The sequence below is a fragment of the Mustela lutreola genome, chromosome 7 (assembly GCF_030435805.1).
Source record: "Mustela lutreola isolate mMusLut2 chromosome 7, mMusLut2.pri, whole genome shotgun sequence".
NCBI classification, from domain to species: Eukaryota; Metazoa; Chordata; class Mammalia; order Carnivora; family Mustelidae; genus Mustela; species Mustela lutreola.
Genome location: NC_081296.1, coordinates 80,223,114 through 80,250,930, shown reverse-complemented (window position 1 = coordinate 80,250,930; position 27,817 = coordinate 80,223,114). Strand labels below are relative to the sequence as shown.

The 27,817-nt window shown below is 43.2% G+C and overlaps 1 protein-coding gene, 1 long non-coding RNA gene and 1 other non-coding gene across 6 annotated transcripts; 1 reads left to right on the top strand and 2 right to left on the bottom strand.

Annotated features, from left to right (window-relative positions):
* Window positions 1-132: 132 nt before the first annotated feature.
* Window positions 133-18,217, bottom strand: LOC131836349 (uncharacterized). Of its 3 annotated transcripts, none has more exons than XR_009355583.1 (7): window positions 18,135-18,217; window positions 15,874-15,934; window positions 15,671-15,771; window positions 15,152-15,393; window positions 10,433-10,580; window positions 7,322-9,919; window positions 133-1,965 (listed from the first exon to the last, which is right to left on the bottom strand). It is a non-coding gene; the product is annotated as an uncharacterized LOC131836349 (long non-coding RNA). The 3 variants fall into 3 exon arrangements; XR_009355582.1 differs by having other exon boundaries at window positions 15,901-15,934; XR_009355584.1 differs by lacking the exon at window positions 15,874-15,934.
* TRNAR-ACG (transfer RNA arginine (anticodon ACG)) lies at window positions 18,114-18,186 on the bottom strand. The gene has a single exon. It is a non-coding gene; the product is annotated as a tRNA-Arg (tRNA).
* A 269-nt stretch (window positions 18,218-18,486) lies between the features above and the next one.
* On the top strand, window positions 18,487-27,216 carry PRMT5 (protein arginine methyltransferase 5). 2 transcript variants are annotated; one of them, XM_059181618.1, is made up of 17 exons: window positions 18,487-18,641; window positions 19,323-19,441; window positions 19,746-19,831; window positions 20,006-20,140; window positions 20,541-20,653; window positions 20,800-20,849; window positions 22,111-22,274; window positions 22,751-22,912; window positions 23,084-23,161; window positions 23,254-23,312; window positions 23,397-23,519; window positions 23,601-23,776; window positions 24,555-24,664; window positions 24,918-25,011; window positions 25,165-25,281; window positions 25,492-25,556; window positions 26,698-27,216. In XM_059181618.1, the coding sequence occupies exons 1-17, from the start codon at window positions 18,532-18,534 to the stop codon at window positions 26,848-26,850; spliced, it is 1,914 nt and encodes a 637-aa protein (XP_059037601.1). In that variant the 5' UTR covers window positions 18,487-18,531; the 3' UTR covers window positions 26,851-27,216. The 2 variants fall into 2 exon arrangements, with proteins under 2 accessions (XP_059037601.1, XP_059037602.1); XM_059181619.1 differs by lacking the exon at window positions 19,323-19,441 and having other exon boundaries at window positions 18,497-18,641.
* The last annotated feature ends 601 nt before the right edge of the window (window positions 27,217-27,817 follow it).

Here is a 27,817-nt window from a genome sequence, read left to right as displayed (position 1 = left end):
ATCACCCCAAGGAACCAAGTTTCCCAGTCCACTTAGCTTAGAGCAAGGCAGGGCCTGATGGCATCAAGGTCAGAAACTGAGAAGTGAAGCAGAAGACCTCCACCCTTATTTAGAAGAGCTTCTCAAACTACCTTTTTTTTTTTTTTTTTTTAAGATTTTATTTATTTATCTGGTAGAGAGACAGTGAGAGAGGGAACACAAGCAGGGGCAGTGGGAGAGGGAGAAGCAGGTTTCCTGCAGAGCAGAGAGCCCGATGTGGGGCTTCGTCCCCAGGACCCTGGGATCATGACCTGAGCTGAAGGCAGATGCTTTACAGCTGAGCCTAAGATTTTATTTTTAAGTAATCTCTACACCCAGTGTGGGATTTGAACTGAGCCACCCAGGTGCCTCTCAAACTACTTTCAAGGGAGACTGTCTTGAGGTGTTCTGCTACAATAAATAATGATGGTCTTGGATTGGTTCATAGAAAAAACTAAGGTCTTTAACATAATTTAGATTTTTTTCTATAAATGGTACTTACTGCCATTTATCTACAAGGAAATGTTGGCCTATATGAAATTCACAAATCACAAACAGATTAATGGAGAAAGTCAGAAATAGTCAATTTTGCTTAGTTTTATACTTCTTCTTTTCCCCAGAAAAGTGGGGTAGTTTCAAACTTACAGAAAAATTAAAAGAAAACACTAGTATAGTCTTAGCAACTAAACACCAGCATAGTTTTAGCAACCCAGATTCAACAATTATTAACATTTTGATTTTTTTTTTCTCTCTCTCCCTCCTCCCATACAAACTGATATATAGTTATACAGACTTTTTTCTTTCAGAGCCATTGTGTATAGTAAGTTACAGATGTGATATATCATTCCTTAAATACTTAAGCAGGCAACTTTTTTTCTTTTCTTTTTTTTAACATGTAATGTATTATTTGCCACAGGGGTACAGGTCTGTGAATCGTCAGGCTTACACACTTCACAGCACTCACCATAGCACATACCCTCCCCAATGTCCATAACCCAACCACCCTCTCCCTCCAACCACCCATCCCCAGTAACCCTCAGTTTGTTTCCTGAGATTTAGAGTCTCTAATGGTTTGTCTCCCTCCCCATCCCATGTTGTTTTATTTTTTCCTTCCCTACCCCCCACAATTCCTCATATTAGAGAGCTCATATGATAATTGTCTTTCTCTGATTGACTTTTTCACTCAGCATAATACCCTCTAGTTCTATCCACGTCGTTGCAAATGGCAAGATTTCATTTCTTTTGATGGCTGCAAAGTATTCCATTGTATATATATACCACACCTTTATCCATTCATCTGTTGATGGACATCTTGGCTCTTTCCATAGTTTGGCTATTGTGGATATTGCTGCTATAAACATTCGGGTGCACATGCCCCTTTGGATCACTACATTTGTGTCTTTAGGGTAAATACCCAGTAGTGCGATTGCTAGTTCGTAGGGTAGCTCTATTTTCAACTTTTTGAGGAACCTCCATGCTGTTTTCCAGGATGGCTGCACCAGCTTGCAGTGTAGGAGGGTTCCCCTTCCTCTGCATCCTCGCCAGCATCTGTCATTTCCTGACTTGTTAATTTTAGCCATTCTGACTGGTGTGAGGTGGTATCTCACTGTGGTTTTGATTTGTATTTCCCTGATGCCGAGTGATGTGGAGCACTTTCTCGTGTGTCTGTTGGCCATCTGGATATCTTCTTTGCAGAAATGTCTGTTCATGTCTTCTTGATTGGATTATTTGTTCTTAGGTGTTGAGTTTGATAAGTTCTTTATAGATTTTGGATGCTAGCCCTTTATCTGATATGTCATTTGTGTATATCTTCGTCCATTCTGTCAGTTGTCTTTTGGTTTTGTTAACTGTTTCCTTTGCTGTGCAAAAGATTTTAATCTTGATGAAATCCCAACAGTTCATTTTTCACCAGGCAATTCTTCAAAATAAGGGCATTCCTCTGTATAACTAATAAAATTATTATACCTAAAATGAATAATTTCATAATATCTATTATCTAGGTCATATTAAAATTTTCCTAATTTGTTTTCTTGGTCTAGGATCCATTGAAGGTCTGGGTATTACATTTGGATGTTAGATTTGTATTATCTGTGTTTGTTTTTTTTTTGTTTTTTTGTTTGTTTGTTTGTTTTTAAAGATTTATTTATTTATTTGACAATGAGAGAGCACAAGCAGGGGGAGCAGAAGAGGTTCAAAGCACACTCCTCTCTGAGCAGGGAGCCTGACGTGGGGCTTGATCCCAGGACCCTGAGATCACTACCAAGCCAAAATCAAGATGCTTAACTGACAGACACTTAACCAACTGAACCGCCCAGGCACCCATGTTTTCTTTTGTTTTTAATACGCTCTGTGCCAAATGTGGAGCATGAACTCATGACCCCAAGATTGAGAATCACATGCTTTACCAACTGAGGTGGCCAGGTGCCCCTGGATATTAGGTTTCTTTAATATCTTTTAAAATAGAACATTCGTCCTACCATCCATTTATTTATTTATTTGTTTGTTTGTTTGTTTATTTATGGGAGCGGAGAGGAGCAGAGAGACCAAGAGAGAGAATCCCAAGCAGGTTGCATGCCAAGCAGAGCTGATGTGGGGTTTGATCCCACAACCCTTCGATCATGACCTGACCTAAAATCAAGAGTTGGACACTCAACTGACTGAGCCACCCAGGCATCCCACCTAATCTTTTTTTTTTTTTTAAGATTTTATTTATTTATTTGACAGAATCACAAGTAGACAGAGAGGCAGGCAGAGAGAGAGAGGAGGAAGCAGGCTCCCCGCTGCACAGAAAGCCCGATGTGGGGCTCGATCCCAGGTCCTGGGATCATGACCCCAGCCAAAGGCAGAGGCTCAACCCACTGAGCCCTCCAGGCACCCTGTAAATTTTTTTCTTTTTAATTGAAAGTGGTTTTTTAAAAAATCCAGTCTGGTTACTTTGTAGAATGTTCCATTGTCCAATTGTTTCTGGTGGTGGTGAACTTGATCTCCTGTTCTGTCCAATATAGTAGCCACTAGCCACGTGTAGCTATTTAAATTCAAATTTAAGTTAATTAAAATTAAAATTAAAATTCAGTAGGTTGGTGGTTACCATACTGGGTGGTGCAAATATAGAACATTTACATCATTATAGAAAATTCTAGAGCACCTGGGGGGTCAGTTGTTGGTCTTCTGCCTTCAGCTCTGGTCATGTCCCAAAGTCCTGGGATTGAACCCCATATGGGGCTCCCTGCTCTGTGGGAAGCCTGCTTCTCCCTTTCCCACTCTCCCTGCTTGTGTTCCCTCTCTTGCTGTCTCTGTTAAATAAATAAATAAAATCTTTTAAAAAAAAAAGTTTTTTTTTTTTAAAAAAAGGGTTTTTTTTAAAGATTTAATTTATTTATTTATTTATTTTATTATTTTTTTTTTAAAGATTTTATTTATTTATTTGACAGAGAGAAATCACAAGTAGATGGAGAGGCAGGCAGAGAGAGAGAGAGGGAAGCAGGCTCCCTGCCGAGCAGAGAGCCCAATGCGGGACTCGATCCCAGGACCCTGAGATCATGACCTGAGCCGAAGGCAGCGGCTTAACCCACTGAACCACCCAGGCGCCCTAATTTATTTATTTATTTGACAGAGATCACAAGTAGGCAGAGAGGCAGGCAGAGAGAGGAGGAAACAGGCTCCCTGCTGAGCAGAGAGCCCGATATGGGGCTTGATCCCAGGACCCCCAGATCATGACCTGAGCTGAAGGCAGAGGTTTAACCCACTGAGCCACTCAGGTGCCCTAAAAATTTTTTTAAAAAGAAAAGTAAGTTCTAGGGGCTTCCATCTGGCTCAGTTGGTAGAGCACATGACTCTTGATCTTGGGGTCATGAGTTCAAGCTCCATGTTGGGTTCGAGATAACTTAATAAATAAACACTAAAAATAAACCAACTATTAAAAAAAAGTTCTATTGGACAGTGCTACAAGCCTCTATTTCCTATAAACTGGAAGTAGGTCTATAGGCTTTATTTGATTCAGGTTAAACGTTTTTGCAAAGAATACTTAATAGATGATATTATGTACTTCACATTATATCACCCTGGAGCCATATCAGGTTGGAATGTCTCACAATTAATTATGCTGACTTTGATTGCTTATTTAAGGTGGTAACTGCCAATCTCTCTTATATATAGAATACATTTTCCTTTGTAGTTAGTAGCATCTAGAGATGAACAACAAAAATCTCAAAATAGGGGCGCCTGGGTGGCTCAGTGGGTTAAGCCGCTGCCTTCGGCTCAGGTCATGGTCTCAGGGTCCTAGGATTGAGTCCCGCATCGGGCTCTCTGCTCAGCAGGGAGCCTGCTTCCTCCTCTCTCTCTGCCTGCCTCTCTGCCTACTTGTGATCTCTCTCTGTCAAATAAATAAATAAAATCTTTAAAAAAAAAAAATCTCAAAATAGTTTTTCCTGATATTTATTATGGCATTCAGCATTTCCTCATTTAATGAGGTACTCATCTTAAACCAAAGTAGGTTTTAGTATTTGAAATAATAAGGATAATAATAAAAAAGAAATGGATCCTGTCCTCAAGGTCTAAAACTTAATAGTAGACACATAAAAACAGTCTAAGAATATAATGTAATAGGAAGTGCAAATGAATATGGTTGAAAACCAAGAGAAGTGAATCAGGAATTATAAGGTGGAGTCTTAGTAGGGAAGAGAGCTTTAGTTCAGGCTTTAGAAGTAAGTTTGGGATGGCATTTTGGAAAAAATGACAAAGATAAAGAAGGGAAGGGGTAGTGGGGGAAGGCACAGGGTTAGAAATGAGTAAATCATGCACCAAGGAAAGTCTTCATCTTAAATAACCAAAATTTGTGAAAAATATCCCATGGCTTCGATCAAATCTCTGGAAAGCTGGGGTCTGAGAAATGTTTAGATTTCCAACTACTTGTTGGAAAATGAGAAACCAAAATGGCTTCCAAAGCAATGGTTCCCAGTCCTCGCTCCCTAAATGACATGGAGCTGGACAGCTAGCTGTTCCTTGTGTTTCCCCAAACTCAAATAAGACCGATAATTTGCTTGCAACCGTGCTGCCCAACTATATGAAAAAATATATTTATTGGCTTAACTACAACAAAAATGTGTCTTATAAAAAAGCTCAAACAAAACAAATACATAATAGTAAAAAATAAAAGATTTACCACACCCCCTGAGACACACACACACAGCCCTTTGAGTAACCAGAGTGATTTGGTGAATATAATGCCAGAGCTTTTTCTAAACATTTGCAAACATATGTACAGCAATAGTAGCTCATACTCATGCTGGAGTATGGCTACATCATAATTTAACCATTCCCTTCAGGAGAGATATTTAGATTGCTTCCAGTTTGTCCTACTACAAAATGCTTAACTGAGTATCATTGCATCTGTGTCTTGCTCAGGTATCTTTGCTTTTTTGGTATTACAGAAAGTATATTAATTCTAGTAATTTTATGAAAAGTAGCTACTGAGCTTATGAATATCGCTTGGTAGAAAAATATCTCAAAAGTGTGCCGTGAAGGTGGGAGAAGGGACACAAGAGGTGTTCAGTGCTGCCCAAAATGGGCATTACAGTGGTTTGTCCTCGTCCTTTCATTCCTCACAGTGACAGGAGATGGCAGGAGGTGCACTACGTGTGAGGTATTGGCTATTGTGGAATAGGCAGGAAGGGGATTGGAGGGCCAGTGGAGAGGCTGGGTGACAGTGACAGCTGAATGATAGTGTACTGGACTTCAGTTGCCCTTGCTCCCCTCACACTTTTCAGAAAAGGCTTATATTTGCTGCCTGTCCTTTCTTTCATAGGCATCTTGTCTTTTGCCCCATCTGACCAAGAACCCAGTCTTGCTGATTCTTCCTCTATAATGAGAAACAAAATAAATCACCTCCAGAGCTTGAGATAGGATTGTTCTCCATAAGGAAACTCTGGGGCTCTTGGACAAACACAATCTGTCCCAAGGTTCTCAACAAAGGGTGACTATCCAGGTCTCTGGGGCCGTGACCCTGCCTTCTTCCTCATCCAGCACAGAGGAAATCTAGTGCCATCTAGAGGCCAGCCTGATGCTCCCGAAAAGAGAGGGAAATCCCTAAGGTACAGCCTCTCTGTGAGGTCCCTCACCCCTTAACAGTCTTTCCACCTTACCCATCTCGAAGGACCTGGGCTAGGTTTTGTTAAAGGAACTGGTAGATTTCCTTATATCTTGAGACTGAAAATTTAGGAGTCAACTGATAATGGACAAGATTAGCAATCTGTAGAAATAATTTACTGTGAAAAGTGGTTTGTATTTGAGTGGTTGAAGTCTAGCCTAAGTGGCTTTCCTGGTCTAGAAAAATACAACTGAAATTTAGCGAGACCTAAATGTGCCAAGCCTGGCTGAAGAAAGAACATATAATCAAAAGTAAACAATCAGTCTAGAATTTAGAAAAGAGTTATCTAAAGAGCAAGGTCAGTGTTCTCCAGAGAAAAAGAACTTATGCTTTATATTATATTGTATTATTACTTTTTCTATTTGTTGTATTATATAAAATGAGATTTATTTTAAGGAATTGGCTCATGTGATTTTGGGGCTGGCAATTCTGAAATTTGCAGGGCGGGCTATAGGCAGGCCACTCATGTCTTGCTGTCTTGAGATGGAACTTCCTCTTCAGTGGGAAACCTCAGTTTTTGCTCTAAAGGCCTTAAACTGGGGTGCCTGGCTGGCCAGATCAAGAGCATGCAACTCTTAATCTCAGGGTCTTTTTAGGGACCCCATGTTAGGAGCAGAATTTACTTTTAAAAAAAGAAAAGAAAAGAAAAAGAAAAAAGGCCTTAAACTGATCTGATGAGACATTTTTGCGTAACCAAGAGTACTCTACTTAAAGTCAGCTGATCATAGTTGTTAACCCCATCCACAGAATGTCTTCACTGCAGCACCTAGATTAGTGTTTGCTTAAATAACTGGGTACTTGGGGCGCCTGGGTTGAAGCCTCTGCTTTCGGCTCGGGTCATGATCTCAGAGTCCTGGGATCAAGCCCTGCGTCGGGCTCTCTACTTAGCAAGGAGTCTGCTTCCTCTTCTCTCTCTGCCTGCCTCTCTCCCTACTTGTGATCTCTGTCTGTCAAATAAATAAATAAAATATTAAAAAAATAAATAACTGGGTACTGGGGCACCTGGTTGGTTCAGTTGGTTAAGTGTCTGACTTTGGCTCAGGTCATGATCTTGGGGGTCCTGACATGGAGCCCCATGTCAAGCCTCCCTGCCCAGCCGGGAGTCTACTTGTCCCTCTCCTCTGCCCCTCCCCCCTCAAATAAATAAAATCTGGGCACCTGGGTGGCTTAAGTGTTGGGCTTCTGCCTTTGATCCAGGTTGGTCCCAGAGTCCTGGTCAGCGGGAGGCCTGCTTCTCCCTCTCCCATTCCTGCTTGTGTTCCCTCTCTCGCTGTCTCTGTCAAATAAATAAATAAAATAATTACTTAAAAAATAAATAACTGGGTACTATAGGCTAGCCAAGTTGAAACACATAAATTCACCATCACACAAGTATTCTGGTTTTCTTTCTAGCCCTAAACCTGTTTGAAAGAGACACTGAACTGGGGATATAAGTTAGGTTACTGGAGAGAGGGGCTACACTGGGGGCAGGAACAAGGCCTAATTGCAAGCTCTCTTCATAAAACAAGGTCCTCAAGGACCTGAATCCACAGCTAAGCTATGGGGACTCTCTTTGTAGAAATGACAAAATGAAGTGAAAATTACAAAATACTTAAGAAAAGCAAATTAGAATTGTCATAAAAATTGGCCCGGCAGAGGGATATGAGAGGAGGGACAGTTAGGACACTTGGTAAGGCCTCTAAAGGAGGACCTGCATAGGATGGGGCAGTGGCAGGAAAGGTGTCCATCAACCTCATGGGGTGGCAGGAGGACGCTGGCGAGGTCTTCAGGATCTGGCCCCAGCTTCGTAGACCCAGAACCTCTGTTTGCCAGTAGTCCTCTGTGTCTTCAACTCCCTGCACTCACTAGAGCCCAGAATCTGTACTGTTGTGTCAATATACTTGAGAGGATAGCACTTTCTAGTGGAAGGGATGTCCATCTGATGTGTGGGGCATCCTCTTCCCAGAGTCCAGGATAAGGAAATCAGTAAACATGATGTTGCTTGGAAAAGACATACCTGGACCTAAGGTACCAGTGGGTCTTAGGACAGCAGGTTCTGGAACCAGACTGTATGGGTTCATGCAAGCCAGGCCTCTTCAAGTTTTGTGACATTGCAACAGATACCCCCTCTCTCCACACCTTACTTAGTTTCCCAATTTGTAAGCTGGGGATGGTCACAGTACTCACCTCAGAAGTTTGCTGTGATAATTGAATGACTTATTACACGCAAAGTACTTAGAAATCCTATCTGGTACCTAATAAAGTTTCAGAGCTCCCATGGAGTTTCTTGAATGTAACTCTTTGCCAAGGTGGAGTCATATAGTATCCACGTTCCATTAAGTCACAACTGCTTTGATTTTTTTTTTTTTTTAAGATTTTATTTATTTGACAGAGAGAATCACAGCAAGAGAGGGAAAACAAGCAGAGGGAATGGGAGAAGGAGAAGCAGGCAGGCAGCCCGAAGTGGGGTTTGAACCCAGGACCCTGGGATCATGACCTGAGCCCAAGGCAGACACTTAACGACTGAGCCACTCAGGCGCCCCTGCTTTGATTTAAGTATGATCTTGGGGCACCTGGGTGGCTCAGTTGGTGGCTCAGTTAAGTGTCTGCCTTCGGCTCAGGTCCTGATCTCAGCATCCTAGAATCAAGCCCCACCTCGGCAGGGAGTCTGCTTCTGCCCCTCCTTCTCTTCTACTCCTGCTCCTCTCTCTCTTTCTCTCAAATAAATCTTCCTGAATATGATCTTTTTCAAAAAAAATAATGATTTTTTTCCCCTTAGCTCTTTTTAAAAAAGATTTTATTTATTCATTTGACAGAGAGAGAGACACAGCAAGAGAGGGAACACAAGCAGGGGGAGTGGGAGAGGGAAAAGCAGGCTTTCTACTGAACAGGGAGCCTATGTGGGGCTTGATTCTAGGACCCTGGGATCATGACCTGAGCCAAAGGCAGATGCTTAACAACTAAGCCACCCAGGTGCCTCTTGAATATGTTCTTGATCAGATCTCAAGTTTGTGAACGTAGTACATAGTCCCTGGTGGCAGACATAGAACCAAAAGCACTTTCTGCATCATGTCAGAGGGGAAAAAACAGTAAATAATGAGTAAGGGCTGAATAGTTTTCTAGTATTCATTGAAATTCGATCTCCTTCTTATTACAGATAAAATGCCATGTACTAATATCAAATATATGAATTTTAAGCCTATGTCTTAAGAACAGAAACTTTTTATTCAGAAAAAGTTGAAGATAGGGATACCTGGGTGGTTCAGTTATTAAGCATCTGCCTTCGGCTCAGGTCCTGATCCCAGAGTCCTGGGATGGAGCCCCACACTTCCCCCTCTCTCTCTCTGCCTGCCTCTCTGCCTACTTGTGATCTCTGTCAAATAAATCTTTTAAAAAAATAAAGAAACTAATAAAATATAGAAGGGTCTTAGTTGTCATTGTTAGAGAAAAGCAAAGAAAAATCCAGGTAATCTAAATTGGACTTTGAATTGTGATTGGATATTTATATATTGAAATGATGTATCTGATATTCCAGACATTCAAAATAAACTGAATAAGCCGAATTTTTTCCCAATAAAAAAAATTAAAACTGAGAAAATTTTAAAGAATTTATTAATTCATTAAAAAAAGCTCATTGCATGTTAGCATAAATAATACATTTTTAAAAGATTTTATTTAGGGGGGTGGGAGGTTGGGGGAGCCAGGTTGTGGGTATTAAGGAGGGCACGTATTACATGGAGCACTGGGTGTGGTGCAAAAACAATGAACACTGTTACGCTGAAAAGAAATAAAAATAAAATAAAGATTTTATTTATGTGAGAGGGACGCCTGGGTGGCTCAGTTGGTTAAACTGCTGCCTTCAGCTCAGGTCACAATCCCAGAGTCCTGGGATGTAGTCCCGCATCTCATCGGGCTCCTTGCTCAGCGGGGAGCCTGCTTCTGCCTTGCCCTTCTGTTCTCCCTCCTCTCTTGCTCTCTCTCTCTGACAAATAAATAAATAAAATCTTAAAAAAATATATTTTATTTATTTGAGAGAGAGAGAGAGAACGAGCAGAGGGGAGGGGCAGAGTGAGAGGGAGAAGCAGACTCCCTGGCGAGTAGGGAGCCTGATAGAGGACTCAGTCCCAGGACCCTGGGATCATGACCTGAGCTGAAGGCAGACACTTAACCAACTGAGCCACCCAGGCACTCCAAAAATACATTTTAGTAAAAGAAGTATATTTTCTGAAACAAACAAAATTTAACAATAAGAGTAACATTGTTTTTTATTTCTATAAATCTCCTTGATACCTGGTTTAAATAGAAGACAAGTGAATTCCTTTATCTTCTTTTTGTGGTGATACATGGCTTTGGTTGAATAAAGAAAACTTGGCCTCACACAGACATGTAGGAGATCCTCAAGCACCTCCTGAAAAGGGTCTCAGGGAGCCCCAAGGTTCTTGGACCACATTTTGGGAAAGGTAAAAGAAGAAGAAAAAGCATTGAGTTGGGAATTAGAAGAACTGGATTCTCATTCTGGCTCCACCATTTAACCAAAGCATAACTTCATTCAAGATACTTAATCTCAGTTTTCTCATCTACAGAATGGGTATATCAGTAATTCTTCCCCCAGAAGATTATGTCCTGAGGATTAAGTGAGATAATATATTTAAAATGCCTGGCATAGGGGCACCTGGGTGGCTCAGTGGGTTAAAGCCTCTGCCTTCAGCTCAGGTCATGATCCTTGGCTCCTGGGATCGAGCCGCATTAGGCTCCCTGCTTCCCCCTCCCCGCCTTTGCCTGCCTCTCTGCCTACTTGTGATCTCTGTCTGTCAAATAAATAAGTAAAATCTTAAAAATAAATAAATAAATAAAAGTGCCTGGCATAGAGATAGGACTGAACAAATACTAGTCTGTGTAGGAGAGCTATTTTAGTGCTTTGAGGTGAGAGTAACTGCTGAAGACGGGGCATCAGGGGCCTGGAGACAGGGCAGGGGTGGGGTCTTCAACAGAAAGAAGGATCTAAACAATCAGAAAGCCCAGGGAGGGCACAGGTCTTATACTCATCTTTTTTTTTTTTTTTTTTAAGATTTTATTTATTTGACAGAGTGAGAGAACACAAGCAGCAGGGAACAGCAGACGGAGAGGGGAAGCAGTCTCTCTGCTGAGTGGAGAGCCAGATGTGGGGCTTGATCCCAGGACCCTGGGATCATGATCTGGGCCAAAGGCAGATGCTTAACTGACTGAGCCACCCAGGCACCTTGGTTTTATACTCATTTTTAAAAATGTCTTCCCTATAATATAAACATGTTTATTACAGAAAATTTGGAAAATACCATTTTTCCCCACATATCAAAGTCATTCTGTATGTACAGTTTGTAATTTGTGTCAGAAGAGCATATCATTGAGCGCCCCTCCATGTTATTAAATTTTCTCTGGCTACATTGATTTTAATGGCTGCTTAAGATTTCATTGCATGGATGATTTATTTAACCATACCTCTATAGGATATCCAACTTGTTATTTTACATTCTTTGTAATCATTTAAAAAATGCTACACTAAGCATTTCTCTTAATTAATCTTTGTCCCAGTTCGTGAAGATTGTCTAGAATAGCTTTCTGGAAGGAAAATTATAGATAATATGCCTTAAGGTTAAGATCAAAGGCTCCAGAGTCAGTTGACCTAAGTTTGCATCCCATCTAAACCCCTTCTTAGGGGGCAACTCACTTTATCTTTTTAAGACCAAGAGAATAATACCTCCTATCTCACAGAGTTCTTGCAAATGTAGAGTGCTTTTCTTTCTTTCTTTTTTTTTTTTTAAGATTTTTATTATTTATTTGACAGAGAGAAAGATCACAAGTAGGCAGAGAGGCAGGCAGAGAGAGAGGAGGAAGCAGGCTCCCTGCTGAGCAGAGAGCCTGATTCAGGGCTCGATCCCAGGACCCTGGGATCATGACCTGAGCTGCAGGCACAGGCTTTAACCCACGAGCCACCCAGGCATCCCAGTAGAGTGCTTTTCATAGAACCTGTCACAAAATAAGGGCTCAGTATGTTAGCTGGTTTTATTATTACAAATCAAATCATATATCTCATTACAAACATGTATACACATATAACTGGTCTGTTTCTGGGCTACTGGTTTAGCTCTTTTAGTCTCCCTATTCTTAAACCAACTGCACATTGTAGCCCTTTATTTATCTACTGCTTATTTCATAAAGGGTTTAAAGTAAAGGGCTTAAAGTATAGAGTCAGTTCCTTCTCCTTTCTCCTCCTTTTTTGAATTTTCTTTGCTTTTCTTGTCTGATTTTTATTACAAATGAACAGTAGAATCATTTTATCAAGTAACAAAAGATTCCATTAGAGTTGTGATTGGATGTTGTAAAAGTGAGAAATTAATTTGGTAAGAACTGACATCTTTATAAGATTTTTTTTTAAAGAACATGGCTTGTCTCTCCATTTTATTTCTGTCTTTCAGTTTTTCTCTCAGCAAAAGTTTGTAATTTTCTTTACATAGGTTCTTCACATTTTTCAGGAAGGTTCTAGCTAAGTATTTTATAGCAGTGTTCTTTTTATTGTAGTGAATGAGGAAAAAACTAATCATAGTATTGAAGGCTTATTATGTGCAGGGTAGGTTCTCAATGCTTTAGTATTTGTAACTAATTTAAACTTAACTAATCCTGGAGTGCCTGGATGGCTCATTTGTTGAGCACCTGCTTTTGGGTCAGGTCATGATCCCAAGAGTCCTGGGATCCAGCCCCTCATCAGGCTCCCTGCTCGGCTTGCTTCTCCCTCTCCCACTCCCCCACTTGTGTTCCCTCTCTCACTGTCTCTCTCTCTGGCAAATAAAGAAATAAAATCTTTTTTTAAAAAAACAACCCTTGGGGCGCCTGGGTGGCTCAGTGGGTTAAGCCACTGCCTTCGGCTCAGGTCATGATCTCAGGGTCCTGGGATCGAGTCCCACGTCGGGCTCTCTGCTCAGCGGGGAGCCTGCTTCCCTCTCTCTCTCTCTCTGCCTGCCTCTCTGTCTACTTCTGATTTCTCTCTGTCAAATAAATAAATAAAATCTTAAAAAAATAAAAATAAAAATAAATTAAAAAACAACCCTAGGGGCGCCTGGGTGGCTCAGTGGGTTAAAGCCTCTGCCTTCGGCTCAGGTGATAATCTCAGGGTCCTGGAATGGAGCCCCACATCAGGCTCTCTGCTTAGCAGGGAGCCTGCTTCTTCCTCTCTCTCTGCCTGCCTCTCTGCCTACTTGTGATCTCTGTCTGTCAAATAAATAAATAAAAATCTTAAAAAAAAAAACAATGAAACTGTATGACTTATAATAAAAAAGAAAAAACAAACCCAAAACTTAACTAATCCTCTTAAAAGCTTTATGAGATAAGTACTATTATTTACATTCCCATTTTATGGACGAGGAAACCGAGGCCAGAGAGGTTATGGTCATGTAGTTAGTAAGTGGATGAACAGAGCTTTAACCATCTGGCTCCATAGTCCATTACCTTGACTATCATGTTATTGGGATATTTTTATTAATTATGTCTTCTGACTGGTGATTCTCAGCATTTGAAAGGCTACAGATTTGTATTTGTCTTGTATCAAGTGACTTTTCTGAATTCTGTTATTAATTCTCATTTTAAAATTGATTCTCATGGATTCTCTATGTATACAATCATATCATCTGCAAAGTGATAAATTTGTATCTCTTTCCAAAAGTTATAACTCTTTCTTAAAATTTCCAGGTTCTTCACAATAATACTAAATGACATAGTGATGAGACTAGACATTCTTGTTTTTACATACATTGTTGACTTCATATATATATATATATACACACACATATGCATTTATATATGAAGAATATTAAGACTATTAGGAGTATTTACAGCAAATGGAATTGATTTGCCATGTTCTGTTTGGTGACTCTTAAAAATGATCAGATGTTTTTCTTTTTCTTTTCTTTTTTTTTTTTTAAATGACTTCCTGTTCTTAGTTTTCTGGGTTTTTGTTTTGTTTTGTTTTTTAAGATTTTATTTATTTGACAGACAGAGATCACAAATAGGCAGAGAGGCAGGCAGAGAGAGAGAGGAGGAAGCAGGCTCTCTGCTGAGCAGAGAACCTGATGTGGGGCTCCATCCCAGGACTCTGGGATCATGATCTGAGCCGAAGGCAGAGGCTTTAACCCACTGAGCCACCCAGGGTCCCTTGTTTGGTTTATTTTTGATCTTTTATTTAAATAAATTTCTTCAGACCTAATCTTAAGTTCCAACATTAAACCCTAATTGGTTGTGGTATGTAATTATTATATTAATATACTGCTGTCTTTTATGTGTTAAACTTAAATATTTTAGGATTTTTACATATATATTCGTAAGTGAGATTGGTCTATAGGGTTTTTTTGGGGCAGGGGGCTTCTTCTGACAGGTTTTGCTATTCGGTATGTTCTGGCTTTGTAAACAAATCGGGTAATTTTCCATCTTTTCCTGTGTTCCAGAACAGTTTCTACTTTCTATTCATTTTGACAGATAAACACTGTATAATAGAGCTGACAAGGAAGAGAATGCAAATCGGCACAGATTATTTTGCCTCAGTAACTCTGCCACTTTGGTAGCTGCAGGACAGCCTTGATTGTACAGAAGCAATTTGGAGCAGTAGGAGGGTCAAACGGGCCATTATTTTGGTGTTGAAGAGTTTAGCTGGCTGGGCAGGCACAGAGGTGAGTGAAGGGGTGCTGGGGAGGGAGGTAAGTGTTGAGGGAGGAGCTGAGCATGAAAGGAGTGTTTACAATGGGCTGGAGGTGTTTAAACAAGGTCACAAAAACAGGATCAGGTAAAAGAACTGGGCCTGGAGGTGAGGAATGTGAGGGGAAGGGGCTGGAGGGGCATGGGGAGAATTCTCAGCGAGAGGATACTCTTTCCATTCCAGAAAAGTTTCCAAGGTTCTGCCTGTTGGTCACTGGCTCCTGTTGAAGAAAGTAACATTATTTCTCAAATACCCAGGGTATTCCCTCTGACCTACCATCTCCCTACCTTTTCATCTCAGTAAAGGCTTGCATCCAGTAGGCGTTCCAGTCAGTGACTTACATGCTTCTGAGCACAAGAGTTCAGCATGGAGGGCAGGGCAGAGGGAGGCTGAACAGAAAACAGACTTCTTCACCAACTCTGACTTTCCCAGGTGCTCTATTTCTTTTTCACTCCTTCGCTTCTGCTTCTCTCTGGCTCATATAGGCAGACTCATAGTACCTGCTGTTTCTAGAAGTCACAGGAAAGTGCTGTCGGAAAGGCGGGGAGCAATGCAATATGGAATTACTGGGAACTGTTGAGCATCATGCTTGCCCTAGACCTGGGGCCATTTTGAATGAAAAAAAAAAAAAAAAAAAGAAAGAAAAAAAAAGACATCACAGACAAATGAAATTTAGCCCATTGTGAAGTTATTTTAAGGCCAGCCAGACATTCCAGGCTCTTTTTGCACAAGTTCTTTCGAAAATTATTTTAACCAATGGCAAAACTTACATTACTGTTTCATAGATATTCCTCCCTCACTCTTACCCATGGATGGGTTAGTTAACAACCAACAGAGCAGCCACCAGCTTGACATCAGGAGGAAGATGCTAGGAGCACAGATGGTCCACAGCCCAGATAATTAGCTTCTGAAGAAGAAACAACATCTAATAAGTCTTCTCTGAATGTAGAGTTTGGTTGGGCACAGCTGGGGCACAGAACAAGCAGGCCTCCTCCAAACTCTCTTTTACCTCTTACAGTGTTGGTAAAGCACTCACCTACTTCCTTTGGACAGCCACCTACTCATAAGACCTGCAGGGAAGAATTCCAAATAAATATTGTTGACACTCCGCCCTAAAGGAGGGCCAGCATAACTCCCTACCCCTTAAGTATGGGATGCACATGGTGACTTCCTTCCAATGAGCATAGGATGAAAGGGGCTGGGGAGAGTGTAATTTTACAGTAGAGGAACCTGATAAACACTACTTTTGCCAGGTGATAAAGGTCAACATCAATAGTCATAAATGATGTTGATAGTACCTACTATTGACATGACAGTATGAAAATGACACTTTATCTCTGTGATCTTCCTCCCCAAACCCATAATCCCAGTGTCATCCTGAGAAAACAATCAGACAGATTCCAATAGAGGGGTATTCCATACTATGCCTGACCAGTATTTCTCAAAACTATCAAGGCCATCAAAAACGAGGAACAACTGAGAAACTTGACACAGCCCAGAGGAGCCGAGGAGACATTAGGTAAACACTAAGGAAATCTGTATAAACTATGGACTTTAGCTATTAAAAATGTATCAGCATTGGTCCATGAGTTGTAATAAATGTACCATATATGTTAAGATGTTAGTAATAGAGAAACCTGTGGGGAGGCATATGGGAACTCCCTGCACTGTCTGGGCAACTTTTGGGTAAATCTAAAACTGTTTTCAGAAATAAAGCCTGGGTGGCTCAGTGAATTAAGCCTCTGCCTTCAGGCCAGGTCATGATCTCAGAGTCCTGGGATTGACCCCCATATCTAGCTCTCTGTTCCGCAGGGAGCCTGCTTCCCCCTCTCTCTCTGCTTGCTGCTCTGCCTACTTGTGATCTCTCACTTCTGTCAAGTAAATAAATAAAAATCTTAAAAAAAAAAAAAAAGAAAGAAAGAAACCCTGGGTGGCTCAGTCAGTTGGATGTCTGCCTTTGGATCAGGTCATGATCCCAGGGGATCAGGTCATGATCCCAAGGTCCTGGGATCCAGTCCTGCATCTACATGGGCAATGGGCTCCTTGCTCAGTGGGGAGCCTTCCTCTCCCCCTGCCTGACACTCCTCCTGCTTGTGCTCTCTCTTTGACAAAGGAATAAATAACATCATTTTAAAAATAAAGCCTAGTAGTAGTTGTTGTTGTAGCAGCTTTAGTAGTAGTATCTGCAAGAACCAAATGAGGACTAAGGTAAGACAAAAGCACTTCCAACCCCTCTAGGCTTCATAGATATTTTCTTAACTTGTTTGGCTTTTAGAATTTCATCCTTCTGGAGCACTTACATTGCACCCATGGCTCTTCAGAGCTTATCCTATCCACACCCTTACCATGTGTCCAAGGACTTTGTCCCAGACGAGCCAGGATGATCTCATTCAGTCTGGTGGCTTCTGTCACTACCTCTCTTCTGGCCATTTCCAAATCTTGTCTGGTTCACCTCACTGTTCATCCAACTCTCTATTACACAGCGCCCCCTAGGCGTCCAATTAATTCAGCTTTCCAAACCCGACTCTGACTGTCCCTAAACCCACTTCTTTCTTGTTTCACTCAGAGAGAGGCCAGAACCCAGATTCCTCTTTCTTAAGGCTCCTAGCCAGGGAGTTCCGAAGTTCTGTCAACGCCTCCTTCTTCGGGCCTTTTGTACTGTGCTCTCCTTTCCATCTCCGCTGCCAGGCCCTCAACACCTCTGGGCTCCCTGCCTTAGGGTATCCCCTTTCTCTTCCCTGTGTCTTTCCTTGCTTCATTCCTCTCCTTCCATTCTGTCCCTCTAAGAAGAATGAAGATATTTTCCCAGGCCTCCGCTAGGCAGTTCATGACTCCTCTCCGTTGTAATGCTTCACTGTGAAGGAGTGGACTCCTCTCCGTTGTGATGCTTCACTGTGAAGGAGTGCGTGCGTGCGTGTGCGTGTGTGCTTACCTTTTGTGTTTTGAGATTTAGAATCATGAAGAATTAGTGGCTGAATTGCCACAATCTATTTGTAACTATACTAAGGCCCTACAATACCATTTTAAGAGCACCCGCCATTACCCCAATTTTCTCAAGGTTAGATGGACCCAAGCAGTGGCACAAGACCAACTCTGAATTAACGGAAAAAAGCTGATATAGATGGCTGCAGAACTCAATCAAATTAAGACCTGAAAAACGAAAGCATGAAGAACAAGAAAACTTCAGAGAGCGTTAAGGAAAGGAAGACTTAAAAAAGATGCTGCTCAATAAAGGAACTTCTGTCCCACCGAGCCAGCCAGGAGTCGAACCTGGAATCTTCTGATCCGTAGTCAGACGCGTTATCCATTGCGCCACTGGCCCTGAGACAATTACGGCTTTCCCCGTGATGTTACTTCAAGCTTTTACTGCAGGGTTTCATGGGACGTGTAGTCCCTCAACAGAGGTCCATGAATTCACGAAGCATTATGGGAGATTGAAGTTCGTCGAGAATCAGACCCTAAGATTGGTGGATCTTTCGGAGCCACGTCGTACGTCACTGTGCAGCCCGCGGATTGGCGGGAAGAACCCCTACGCCTCCTGCTCTGAAGCCCTAGAAGACGCTCTGGTTGTTAGGGCGACTTATCCCGCCTTCCGGGGGCTTTTTTCTGGCTTTGTGATTGGCTGCTAATAGCAAGGAATCCCGGCGTGGACAGCGCGAGGGAAAAGATGGCGGCGATGGCGGTCGGAGGTGCTGGTGGGAGCCGCGTGTCCAGCGGGCGGGACCTGAACTGCGTCCCCGAAATAGCTGACACTTTGGGGGCTGTGGCCAAGCAGGGGTGAGGGCCCAGACCTCCGCAAGCGGAATGCGGGCTCCGAACTCGGGGTCGAAGAGGGTCAGACTAGTCATCCTCAAGAGGCAGGGGTTAGGGGGTCGGAGTGAGTAAGATTAGGGCGGGAGAAACCATTACTCCTTGGGGGAGGATCGAGAAGCCTTAGAGCCTGGAGTGTGGGAAAAAAAGAAAAACAAAAACCAACCAAACAAAAACTTGCTGGGGCATATGGTCACTGAGCCCCAAAGTCAGGGGAGTTGTCAGGTAAACTCAAAAAGGGGACTACAGACCGCCAGGGCCCCGGAGTGCGGGATTATAGTCTCCGAGTCGGGGGAGTGTTAGAGGGTTAGGAAGAGAAGAAATAAACCTTGAGGGGGAAGGCATGGGCGGTACTGGGGCAAATCTGGATGTGACAGTCTTGGAAAACCCAAGACAGCAGAGTAGAAAATCCACTTGGCGTGGCTTTTATCTTTTCTCCTTTTCCATGCCTATGTTGTGGGAAGAAAGTGAGGCACAGTGCAGCGGAAGTGATAGGCACCAAGGTGGGCTGAATTTAGTAGTCCAGTCGGGTGACTGATGGTGGCTAAAAGGGTTGTGCAGAATTGAGATAGCCTAATCCAGTTGCTTGGATTTTTTGGGCACTGCTACTCTCTTTACATGACGATTCTGGGTCTGTCGCGGTTGTAGGTTTGATTTCCTCTGCATGCCTGTCTTCCACCCGCGTTTCAAGAGGGAGTTCACTCAGGAACCTGCTAAGAATCGGCCGGGCCCCCAGACACGATCAGACCTACTGCTGTCAGGAAGGGGTAGGGACCATCCCATATGCCCCTTAATTATTAGAGGCAGTAACAACTGCTCTAACAGTGCCCTTATTCTCCTCCTTTCCTGACTTGGACATATTGATTAGTTCTGGGACATAGATAACTTGTTTTCTTCTTGCTTACCTGCTTAAAAAGCCTTAGTTTATTCTGCATCAGGCTATCCCACATCTCTGATAGAAAAAGTCTTTGTCTTTCAACTCTACTCTCTCTATTTCCTGTTAAGAAATAGAAATTGAGCAAGTGCTGAACCTCATTTAGTCTTTGTCTTTCTTGGATGGGGGGAGTGCAGACTGGAATACGCTAATTGTGGGAAAGCTTTCCCCATGGATTCGGCCAGACTCAAAAGTGGAGAAGATTCGCAGGAACTCTGAGGCGGTAAGACTGTTTGACCTCTCCACTGGATCTTTTCTAGATATCAAGTTCTTAACCCGGCTGGGTGCAGAGAGCCTTTTTTTTCCTCCCACAACTTAGTAATACTATCTAATATAATGCAGTCAAAGTTATTTGGGTTGCTAGCTCTTAACCTTTTCCTCTTGTTCTCCATTCCAGGCCATGTTACAGGAGCTGAATTTTGGGGCATATTTGGGCCTTCCAGCTTTCCTGCTGCCCCTAAATCAGGAAGATAACACAAACTTGGCCAGGGTTTTAACCAACCACATCCATACTGGCCATCACTCATCCATGGTATGGCTGAGAACCTCATTTCCTGCTGCATATTATGGTAGTCAGGCTGTGCTACGTACCTTCTTGTTCCTAGCCATTCAGTAAAGGGTACATTTGGCAGAACTGAAATGTCAGTACTGCCTACCACCATCTAAAAGTAGTAAGCAGAGGGATAGAAAACATACAGAATGTGCAATTATTTCTAGAAACTTATAGTTGCAATTAAGAACAGGACAGATACTTACATAAGGATATATACAAGGTATGAGTATGGGTACATATAATCACAAGTTGGGAAAAACATATAAAAGGATTAACTTGAGATCTGGATCAAGATAATTGAAGGAAGCATTCTGGACCCCATGAATTCAAAATGGAGATCTAAGGGTACTTAGAACTAAGGGTATTTGTTCATGTGCAGTTCTGGATGCGGGTACCCTTGGTGGCTCCAGAGGACCTGAGAGATGATATCATTGAGAATGCACCGAGTACACATACAGAGGAATATAGTGGAGAGGAGAAGACATGGATGTGGTATGTCTCCTTTTGCTGCTGTTCCAGGGCAGAGGGGAGGGGGAGGGGAAGTACAGGGTAGAGCCTGTAGGGTAGTCTCCTCCAGCTATGGTGATTAGTGGGCCATATATATTTGACTGTATTTTTGTGTACTTGACCCTGGACAGGTGGCACAACTTCCGGACCTTGTGTGACTATAGCAAAAGGATTGCGGTGGGTAAGTCTACCAGGGTCTTGGGTAGGTTTCCCTTCTCTGACCTGTGAATAAGAATCAGGAGTTTCAGAGGTGCCAAGTGGAGTGTGTGCATTTTTGATAGCTGTGTACTTCTGGTGACTTTACAGTTTGAAATACTGCTTTTTATCAATTTTTATAAAAAATGCAGAATTTTGTTTTACTCTTTTTTAAAGTTATATTGTTAGCACACAGAACACTTCATTGTTGTTTTGGAGGAAGGGCATATGTCACTAATAGAATATCTCCAAAGCTAGATTAATACTGGGGGAGTGGCATGGGGAGGGGGAACACCTTCCCTTCTAGTTTTGAGAAGCTTCCTCTTGGTTCCCAGGAGAAGGGATTCCTTTTTTTTTTTTTTTTTTAGGATTTTATTTATTTTTTGACAGAAACATAGTGAGAGAGGGAACACAAGCTGGGGAGTGGGAGAGGGAGAACAGGCTTCCCATGAAGCACGGAGCCCAAGGCAGGACTCGATCCCAGGACCCTGGGATCATGAGCCGAAGGCAGACGCTTAACATGCCACCAGGTGCCCCAGAGGAGGGATTACTTGATGTTGATACACATTAGCCACCTTGGCACAGATGCCTTGTGGTGGGGAAAAACTAAAGTTCATTTTTTACATCCTCTTTTCCCCTCTATGCCTTCAATATAGACTTGACTCCCTTAACCCAGGGACCTGTTGGAACCTGACCCCAAAACATTATTCCTAGTATGTCAAACAATATGGACATTGGATTGTCACCACGGAGGTGGCATCCCTCAAAAGAGTTCCTCTTTTTTAGCTTGTGGATCTTCAGATTGAAAATTCTGCCATTTTCATTTAATTTCTTGAAAGTCAGGGTCCGCTTTGAAAAGTTGTGAAACAACATGCTAAATGTGAACCGTCAACCCACACTCTAAACTTTCCCTGTTCAGAGCATCACATCTTTGGGTTTTACTGTAGCTCTCTGATTTTGGTAGTCCACTGAGGAAGAGAGTTTGAAAGTAGTTGTATACTGTTGAGGATTGTCTGCCCATGTCCTGCCTGAAATAACCATGATTGTTCATGAAAAGTATCTTTAGTGAAGCTGGATACAGTTAAAAAAAAAAAATCAGGAGTTTCATGTATACTTGGCTGCTGGGCAGTTTTGCTACTCTGCCTCAGTCTGCCTTGCTCTTAGGTAGTCAACAGATCTTGCAGAAAAAAGCACAAAGGAAAGCTGTCTTGCCTAGCAGTTGGTAAGTGGTCTTTATCTTTTCATAGCTCTTGAAATTGGGGCTGACCTCCCATCTAATCATGTCATTGATCGTTGGCTTGGGGAGCCCATCAAAGCAGCTATTCTCCCCACCAGCATTTTCCTGACCAATAAGAAGGGATTTCCTGTTCTTTCTAAGATGCACCAGAGGCTGATCTTCCGGCTCCTCAAGGTGGGTGGTAAAAGGGTTTCAGAGGTACTCTAGCTAATCCTCTTGCCTTACTCATATGTATGTGATGTTTTTTTCCCGGTGGGACTGATTGTCTTCCTCTCTGGTTTCTGGAGAGCAATTTCAGCAAAGTTGGAGGTCTTGAGAACAAAGAGGCAAATGGCAGTAGGAGTCCCAGAAACATTTCAAAAGGAACTAGATCTCATGAGAACTTTATAGAGGGTTTCATTTAAGATGTTACAGCGAGGCTCCACAGGGCTATTTGAGCCATGATGATGCTTACATGACATAGGAGGGACATAGAAGGGCTTTATGAGTTTACTGAAGCCTCATGCTGTTTTGTTGATACCTGGGGGGATTTGTTGAACTGGAAGACTGCCGGTCCAGGCCTTATACTAGGGTTCTCTGGCCATAACCCATAACAGTATCCCAGAAGGTTGGTTCGAGGACTGTGTCTGATTGTCTGCCCTCTCTCACAGCTGGAAGTGCAGTTCATCATCACAGGCACCAATCACCACTCAGAGAAGGAGTTCTGCTCTTACCTCCAGTACCTGGAATACTTGAGTCAGAACCGCCCTCCACCCAATGCCTATGAACTCTTTGCCAAGGGCTATGAAGACTATCTGCAGTCCCCACTCCAGGTGAGTCTGGAGTGCGCTGAGAGGAAAGAGCCATGGGGAAAATGTATCTGGCAGTAGGTGCCCTAAAATCCTACCAAAGCTCAGGAGGCAGTGAAAGTTTTTGGTGTTCTGGCACAGTGTCCCTGCCAGAAGCGGGCTGCCTCACTTTGCCTTTTTCCTCTCATTCATCAGCCACTGATGGACAATCTGGAATCTCAGACATATGAAGTGTTTGAAAAGGACCCCATCAAATACTCTCAGTATCAGCAGGTATAGTTTGGGTCCGGGTCAAGTATAGGGCTGGGTTGACCTGGGTGAAGATGGGATTATAGTCATGAATTCTTCTCTCCCTCCTTGCCCAGGCCATCTATAAATGTCTGTTAGATCGAGTGCCAGATGAAGAGAAGGATACCAATGTCCAGTGAGTGCTTCTCCCCATAATCCCAAAGATTTGCATACCTACTTCTTCATCTGCCAAGTCAGTTTGACCCTTCCCCTTTCTTAGGGTGCTAATGGTGCTGGGAGCAGGCCGGGGTCCGCTGGTGAACGCTTCCCTGCGGGCAGCCAAGCAGGCTGACCGGCGGATAAAGCTGTACGCTGTGGAGAAGAACCCAAATGCCGTGGTGACGTAAGTAGCGACCTCCTTGCTGGGAAGTTTGTGTGCCAGTTTTTCTTTTCAGAGTCCTCACTCACATTATCTTTATCTTAGGCTAGAGAACTGGCAGTTTGAAGAATGGGGAAGCCAGGTGACAGTAGTTTCATCAGACATGCGGGAATGGGTGGCTCCAGAGAAAGCAGACATCATCGTCAGTGAGCTTCTAGGCTCCTTCGCTGACAATGAACTGTCACCTGAGTGCCTAGATGGAGCCCAACACTTCCTAAAAGGTGCCTCCAGGCTGAGATGTACTGAGTAGGGAGAATGGATTATCAGCTAGGAAGGCTGTGGCAGGTTGTGGAGGGGGAGTGTGTGTGTGGGGGTGGTATAGGGCAGCAGCCACAGAGGAGGTTACAAGGTTTAGGGGAGGGGCGCCTGGGTGGCTCAGTGGGTTAAAGCCTCTGCCTTCGGCTCATGTCATGATCTCAGGGTCCTGGGATTGAGCCCTGCATCGGGCTCTCTGCTCAGTGGGGAACCTGCTTCCTCCTCTCTCTCTGCCTGCCTCTCCGCCTATTTGTAATCTCTGTCTATCAAATATATAAACAAAATCTTTAAATAAATAAATAGATAAATTTAAAAATAAAGGTTTAAGGGAAGATGGGTTGGATGTGGGTCAGTGCCCTTAGCAAATAGAGCAATCTTTCTGAACCTCAGCAATATCTCCCAGTACTGACATGAAATGTACCTTGGGCTTAGCTTTCATACAGATCTCAAGGACTTTTATTGACTCACAGAAGAACCACTAGATTAGAATATCTTGAGTTCTTACCTAGAAGTAGCATCTCTTAAGACAGGAGTTGGGGAGTAGGTTGGCCTGGGAATGTGTTGACATGGAGCCGCCTGGGTCTGTTTTGTTTTTTTAAATTTTAAGTAGGCCCCAATGCGGGGCTTGAACTCAGGACCCTGAGGTCAAGGTGCTTTTGGCCAGTTTTGATGTGGGAGGTTTGAACTTTCAGTCGGACACCATTTTCATCCCTTGGGAACTTATATGACCCTCCTGCTCTGCAGATGATGGCGTGAGCATCCCTGGGGAGTACACCTCCTTTCTGGCTCCCATCTCCTCCTCCAAGCTGTACAATGAGGTCCGAGCCTGTCGGGAAAAGGACCGAGACCCTGAGGTAAAAAGCCACTCTCTTCTGGAGAGCTCTATTTTCTTTAGTCCTCTTTTTTTTTTTTTCTTCCCTATATTAACATCAACTATTTTCTTCCACTGGAGAAGGTGAAGAGGTGAAGGAGATGGGGATGTGGGAGAGTGGTTGAAGTGAAAATGTTTTTATCTTTTTCTGTGTCTGGGAGGCTCAGGCTTCTTTACCTGGGAGAGTGGTGTGTTTTGCCTATCTGCTCTACCTCTTGCTTGGTCTCTTGGGATAGGCCCAATTTGAGATGCCTTACGTGGTGCGGCTACACAACTTCCACCAGCTGTCTGCGCCCCAGCCCTGTTTCACCTTCAGCCATCCCAACAGAGGTGGGTTCCTTTGTGACTGTCCTCTGACTGAATGGGTAAGAGCTTACCTTCTGGTTTCTTGCTATCCCGGATCTGCTCTAAGTTTCCCTTGTTCTTGACCAAGTTATCTAGAACTTCTGGTTCCTTGTCATCCACACAACTCTTCCCTAACAGATCCCATGATTGACAACAACCGCTACTGCACCTTGGAGTTTCCCGTGGAGGTGAACACAGTACTTCATGGTTTTGCAGGCTACTTTGAGACTGTGCTTTATCAGGACATCACCCTGAGTGAGTGTCTGGGGTAGTGGGTGTCAGGGTAGAAGTATGTTACCTGGGCAGCTTATGTACATGCTTCACTTAGAGTCACAGGGAGCCCAGGACATCTGTGCATGTGGGTCTTTGATTACTTATTTTTCTGTTCACAAAAGACATTCCCCTCAATCAAGGCAAAAAGGAGACTCACAGAGACCACAATTTTTTCATTTCTTTTTCACATAGGTATCCGTCCAGAGACTCACTCTCCTGGGATGTTCTCGTGGTTTCCCATCCTTTTCCCCATTAAGGTAGGAATCACCTTCTACACTCAGTGGGTTAAGGAAGTAACTTTTGCCATTGGTATTCTGCCCCTTCCCTACTCTCAGAATGATGCTTGACTGTGACCCATGTTCTGCTGCTCCCACATGCTCCTGGAGCCCTGTTGTAGGTCTTGAGATATCTTCAGTGCCTTCTGCTTGGCTTCCCCACATCTCCTCTGTCTACTCTTCTGTCTAGTCTCTACCTTAAGCAAGAATCATCTTTTTAAAAACCCAAATCTGATCATGTCTCTGTCCTGCTTAAAACCCTTCAACAACTTCAGGCTGCCTGGGTGGTGCAGTTAAGTGTCTGACTCTTGCTTTCGGCTCAGGTTGTGATTTTGGGGTCCTGAGGTTGAGCCCATCATGGGTGTTGGGCTCCACGCTAAGCATGGATTCTACTTGGGATTCTTTCTCCCTCTTCCTACCCCTCTGCTTGTGCACACAAGCTCTCTTTCTCTCAAATAAATACATCTTAAAAAAACAAAAACAAAAACAAAACCCAACCCTTCAATGACTTCCTACTGCCCTCAGGATAAAGATTTAACATTGTAAGACTTGGTGTGATCTAGTTTTAGGTGGTTTTTTCAGCTGCCGTCCCCTTGATTATATTGCCGTCAGCCCTATGGATCTTTTTTTTTAACTGAAATATAATTAACAGGATTACATTAGTTTCAGATGTACAACATAATGATTCAACAAATCTGTACATTACTCAGTGCTCGTCATGATTCTAGTACCCTTTTTTCCTGCTTCAGGCATTCACACTTTTCTTCTTTCTGGAAAGTTCTTTGTTCACCTTTTCACCCAGCATACTTATCTTCCAGGTCTCCTTAAACATTCCTCTTGTCCAATAACTTTCCGGGACCACTGGGACTAGGTGCGCGCTCCCTCTCCTAGGTGCTCTTATAGTGCATGTTCTCTGCCTGTTCACGGCACTCATCACACTTTCGATGATCTGTTCAGTGTCTGATGGTTCAGTTCTGATTATTCATTCTGAAAGACTTCAAATAAACTAATGAGGGTTGGAATGTCACACTTTATCCTTTTCTTTCCATGCTCAGCTCAGCAGTACATTGCCACATAGAGTTCATCAGCTCTACTCTGAACCTCCCTGTCTTTCTTCTTGCAGCAGCCCATTACGGTACGTGAAGGCCAGACCATCTGCGTGCGTTTTTGGCGATGCAGCAATTCCAAGAAGGTGTGGTATGAGTGGGCTGTGACAGCACCAGTCTGTTCTGCTATTCACAATCCCACAGGCCGCTCATACACCATTGGCCTCTAGCCCTGCTGCAAGTGTTCCAGAGCCTTGGAAGCAGCTTCAAGTTCTGCTCCTGTGGCACAGAAAGTACAGTACATCTGTCCATCAGAGTGGAGCATTTCAGTCGGCTTTCCTGCCTTCCATCAAGGCGGGCAAAGGATGAGAATTAATTGCAGGGCTCAAGCCACCAAGCTGAAGACTTCAAGCGAGGGTGGGAGGAATTAGTGCTGGATCTGAAGCTGTTCCAACAGGTGCTGCGCCTCAAGTGCTCCCTGAGAATATGCAGATTGAACACATTTTCAGCCCTTTCCCTGCCCATCTCTGTTCCTATTATGATGGTTTTGTGGGAGGAAATACAAATAAAGTGAAGTTACAGCTTTTCCCGCTCCAGCCCTGCTGCCCCGTGCCTCTGCTTTCCCATACCCTACTTAAACCTATGTGTTTTCAAATCTATGCCTTTATCCAAGACCCAAAGGGCCCTCACTTTGTTTCCTATTTAGGAAGTTTAATGATCACTCTTGGGACTCCTGGGTGTAGGTTTTTCTGACCAGCTGCAAAGAGGTCTTGTCCATTAAGATTGGTGATTAGGCTTTTCTCTGGGGAGAAGAGATTGCCCCAGTGGAGAAAGATGGGAGTAGTGAGTGAAGCCCACTCCCCTTCCACTTTGCTGAGCCACTGCACTGATAGCTAGCTCTTGAGAGGGAAGCTGGAAGCCATGCAGGTATCACCAGCAAGAAGCCACCTGTTTTGTTTGAATAAAGTCACATGGTTAGGGGCATCTGGGTGGCTCAGTGGGTTAAAGCCTCTGCCTTCGGCTCAGGTCATGATCTCAGGGTCCTGGGATTGAACCCCACATCAGGCTCTCTGCTCAGCAGGGAGCCTGCTTCCCTCTCTTCTCTGCCTGCCTCTCTGCCTACTTGCCTCTCTGGGTCAAATTTTTAAAAAGTCACATGGTTAGAGTTTGAAGTCATGAGTCCTATTTCTCCATTTT

What these genes read in the sequence shown, in the direction of transcription:
- PRMT5 (XM_059181618.1), top strand. Translation starts at nt 18,532, where the DNA reads ATGGCGGCGATGGCGGTCGGAGGTGCTGGTGGGAGCCGCGTGTCCAGC. An exon ending in TGATCTTCCGGCTCCTCAAG is followed by an intron (nt 22,275 to 22,750) that starts GTGGGTGGTAAA and finishes CCTCTCTCACAG; the next exon opens with CTGGAAGTGCAGTTCATCAT. An exon ending in CTTCAGCCATCCCAACAGAG is followed by an intron (nt 25,012 to 25,164) that starts GTGGGTTCCTTT and finishes CTTCCCTAACAG; the next exon opens with ATCCCATGATTGACAACAAC.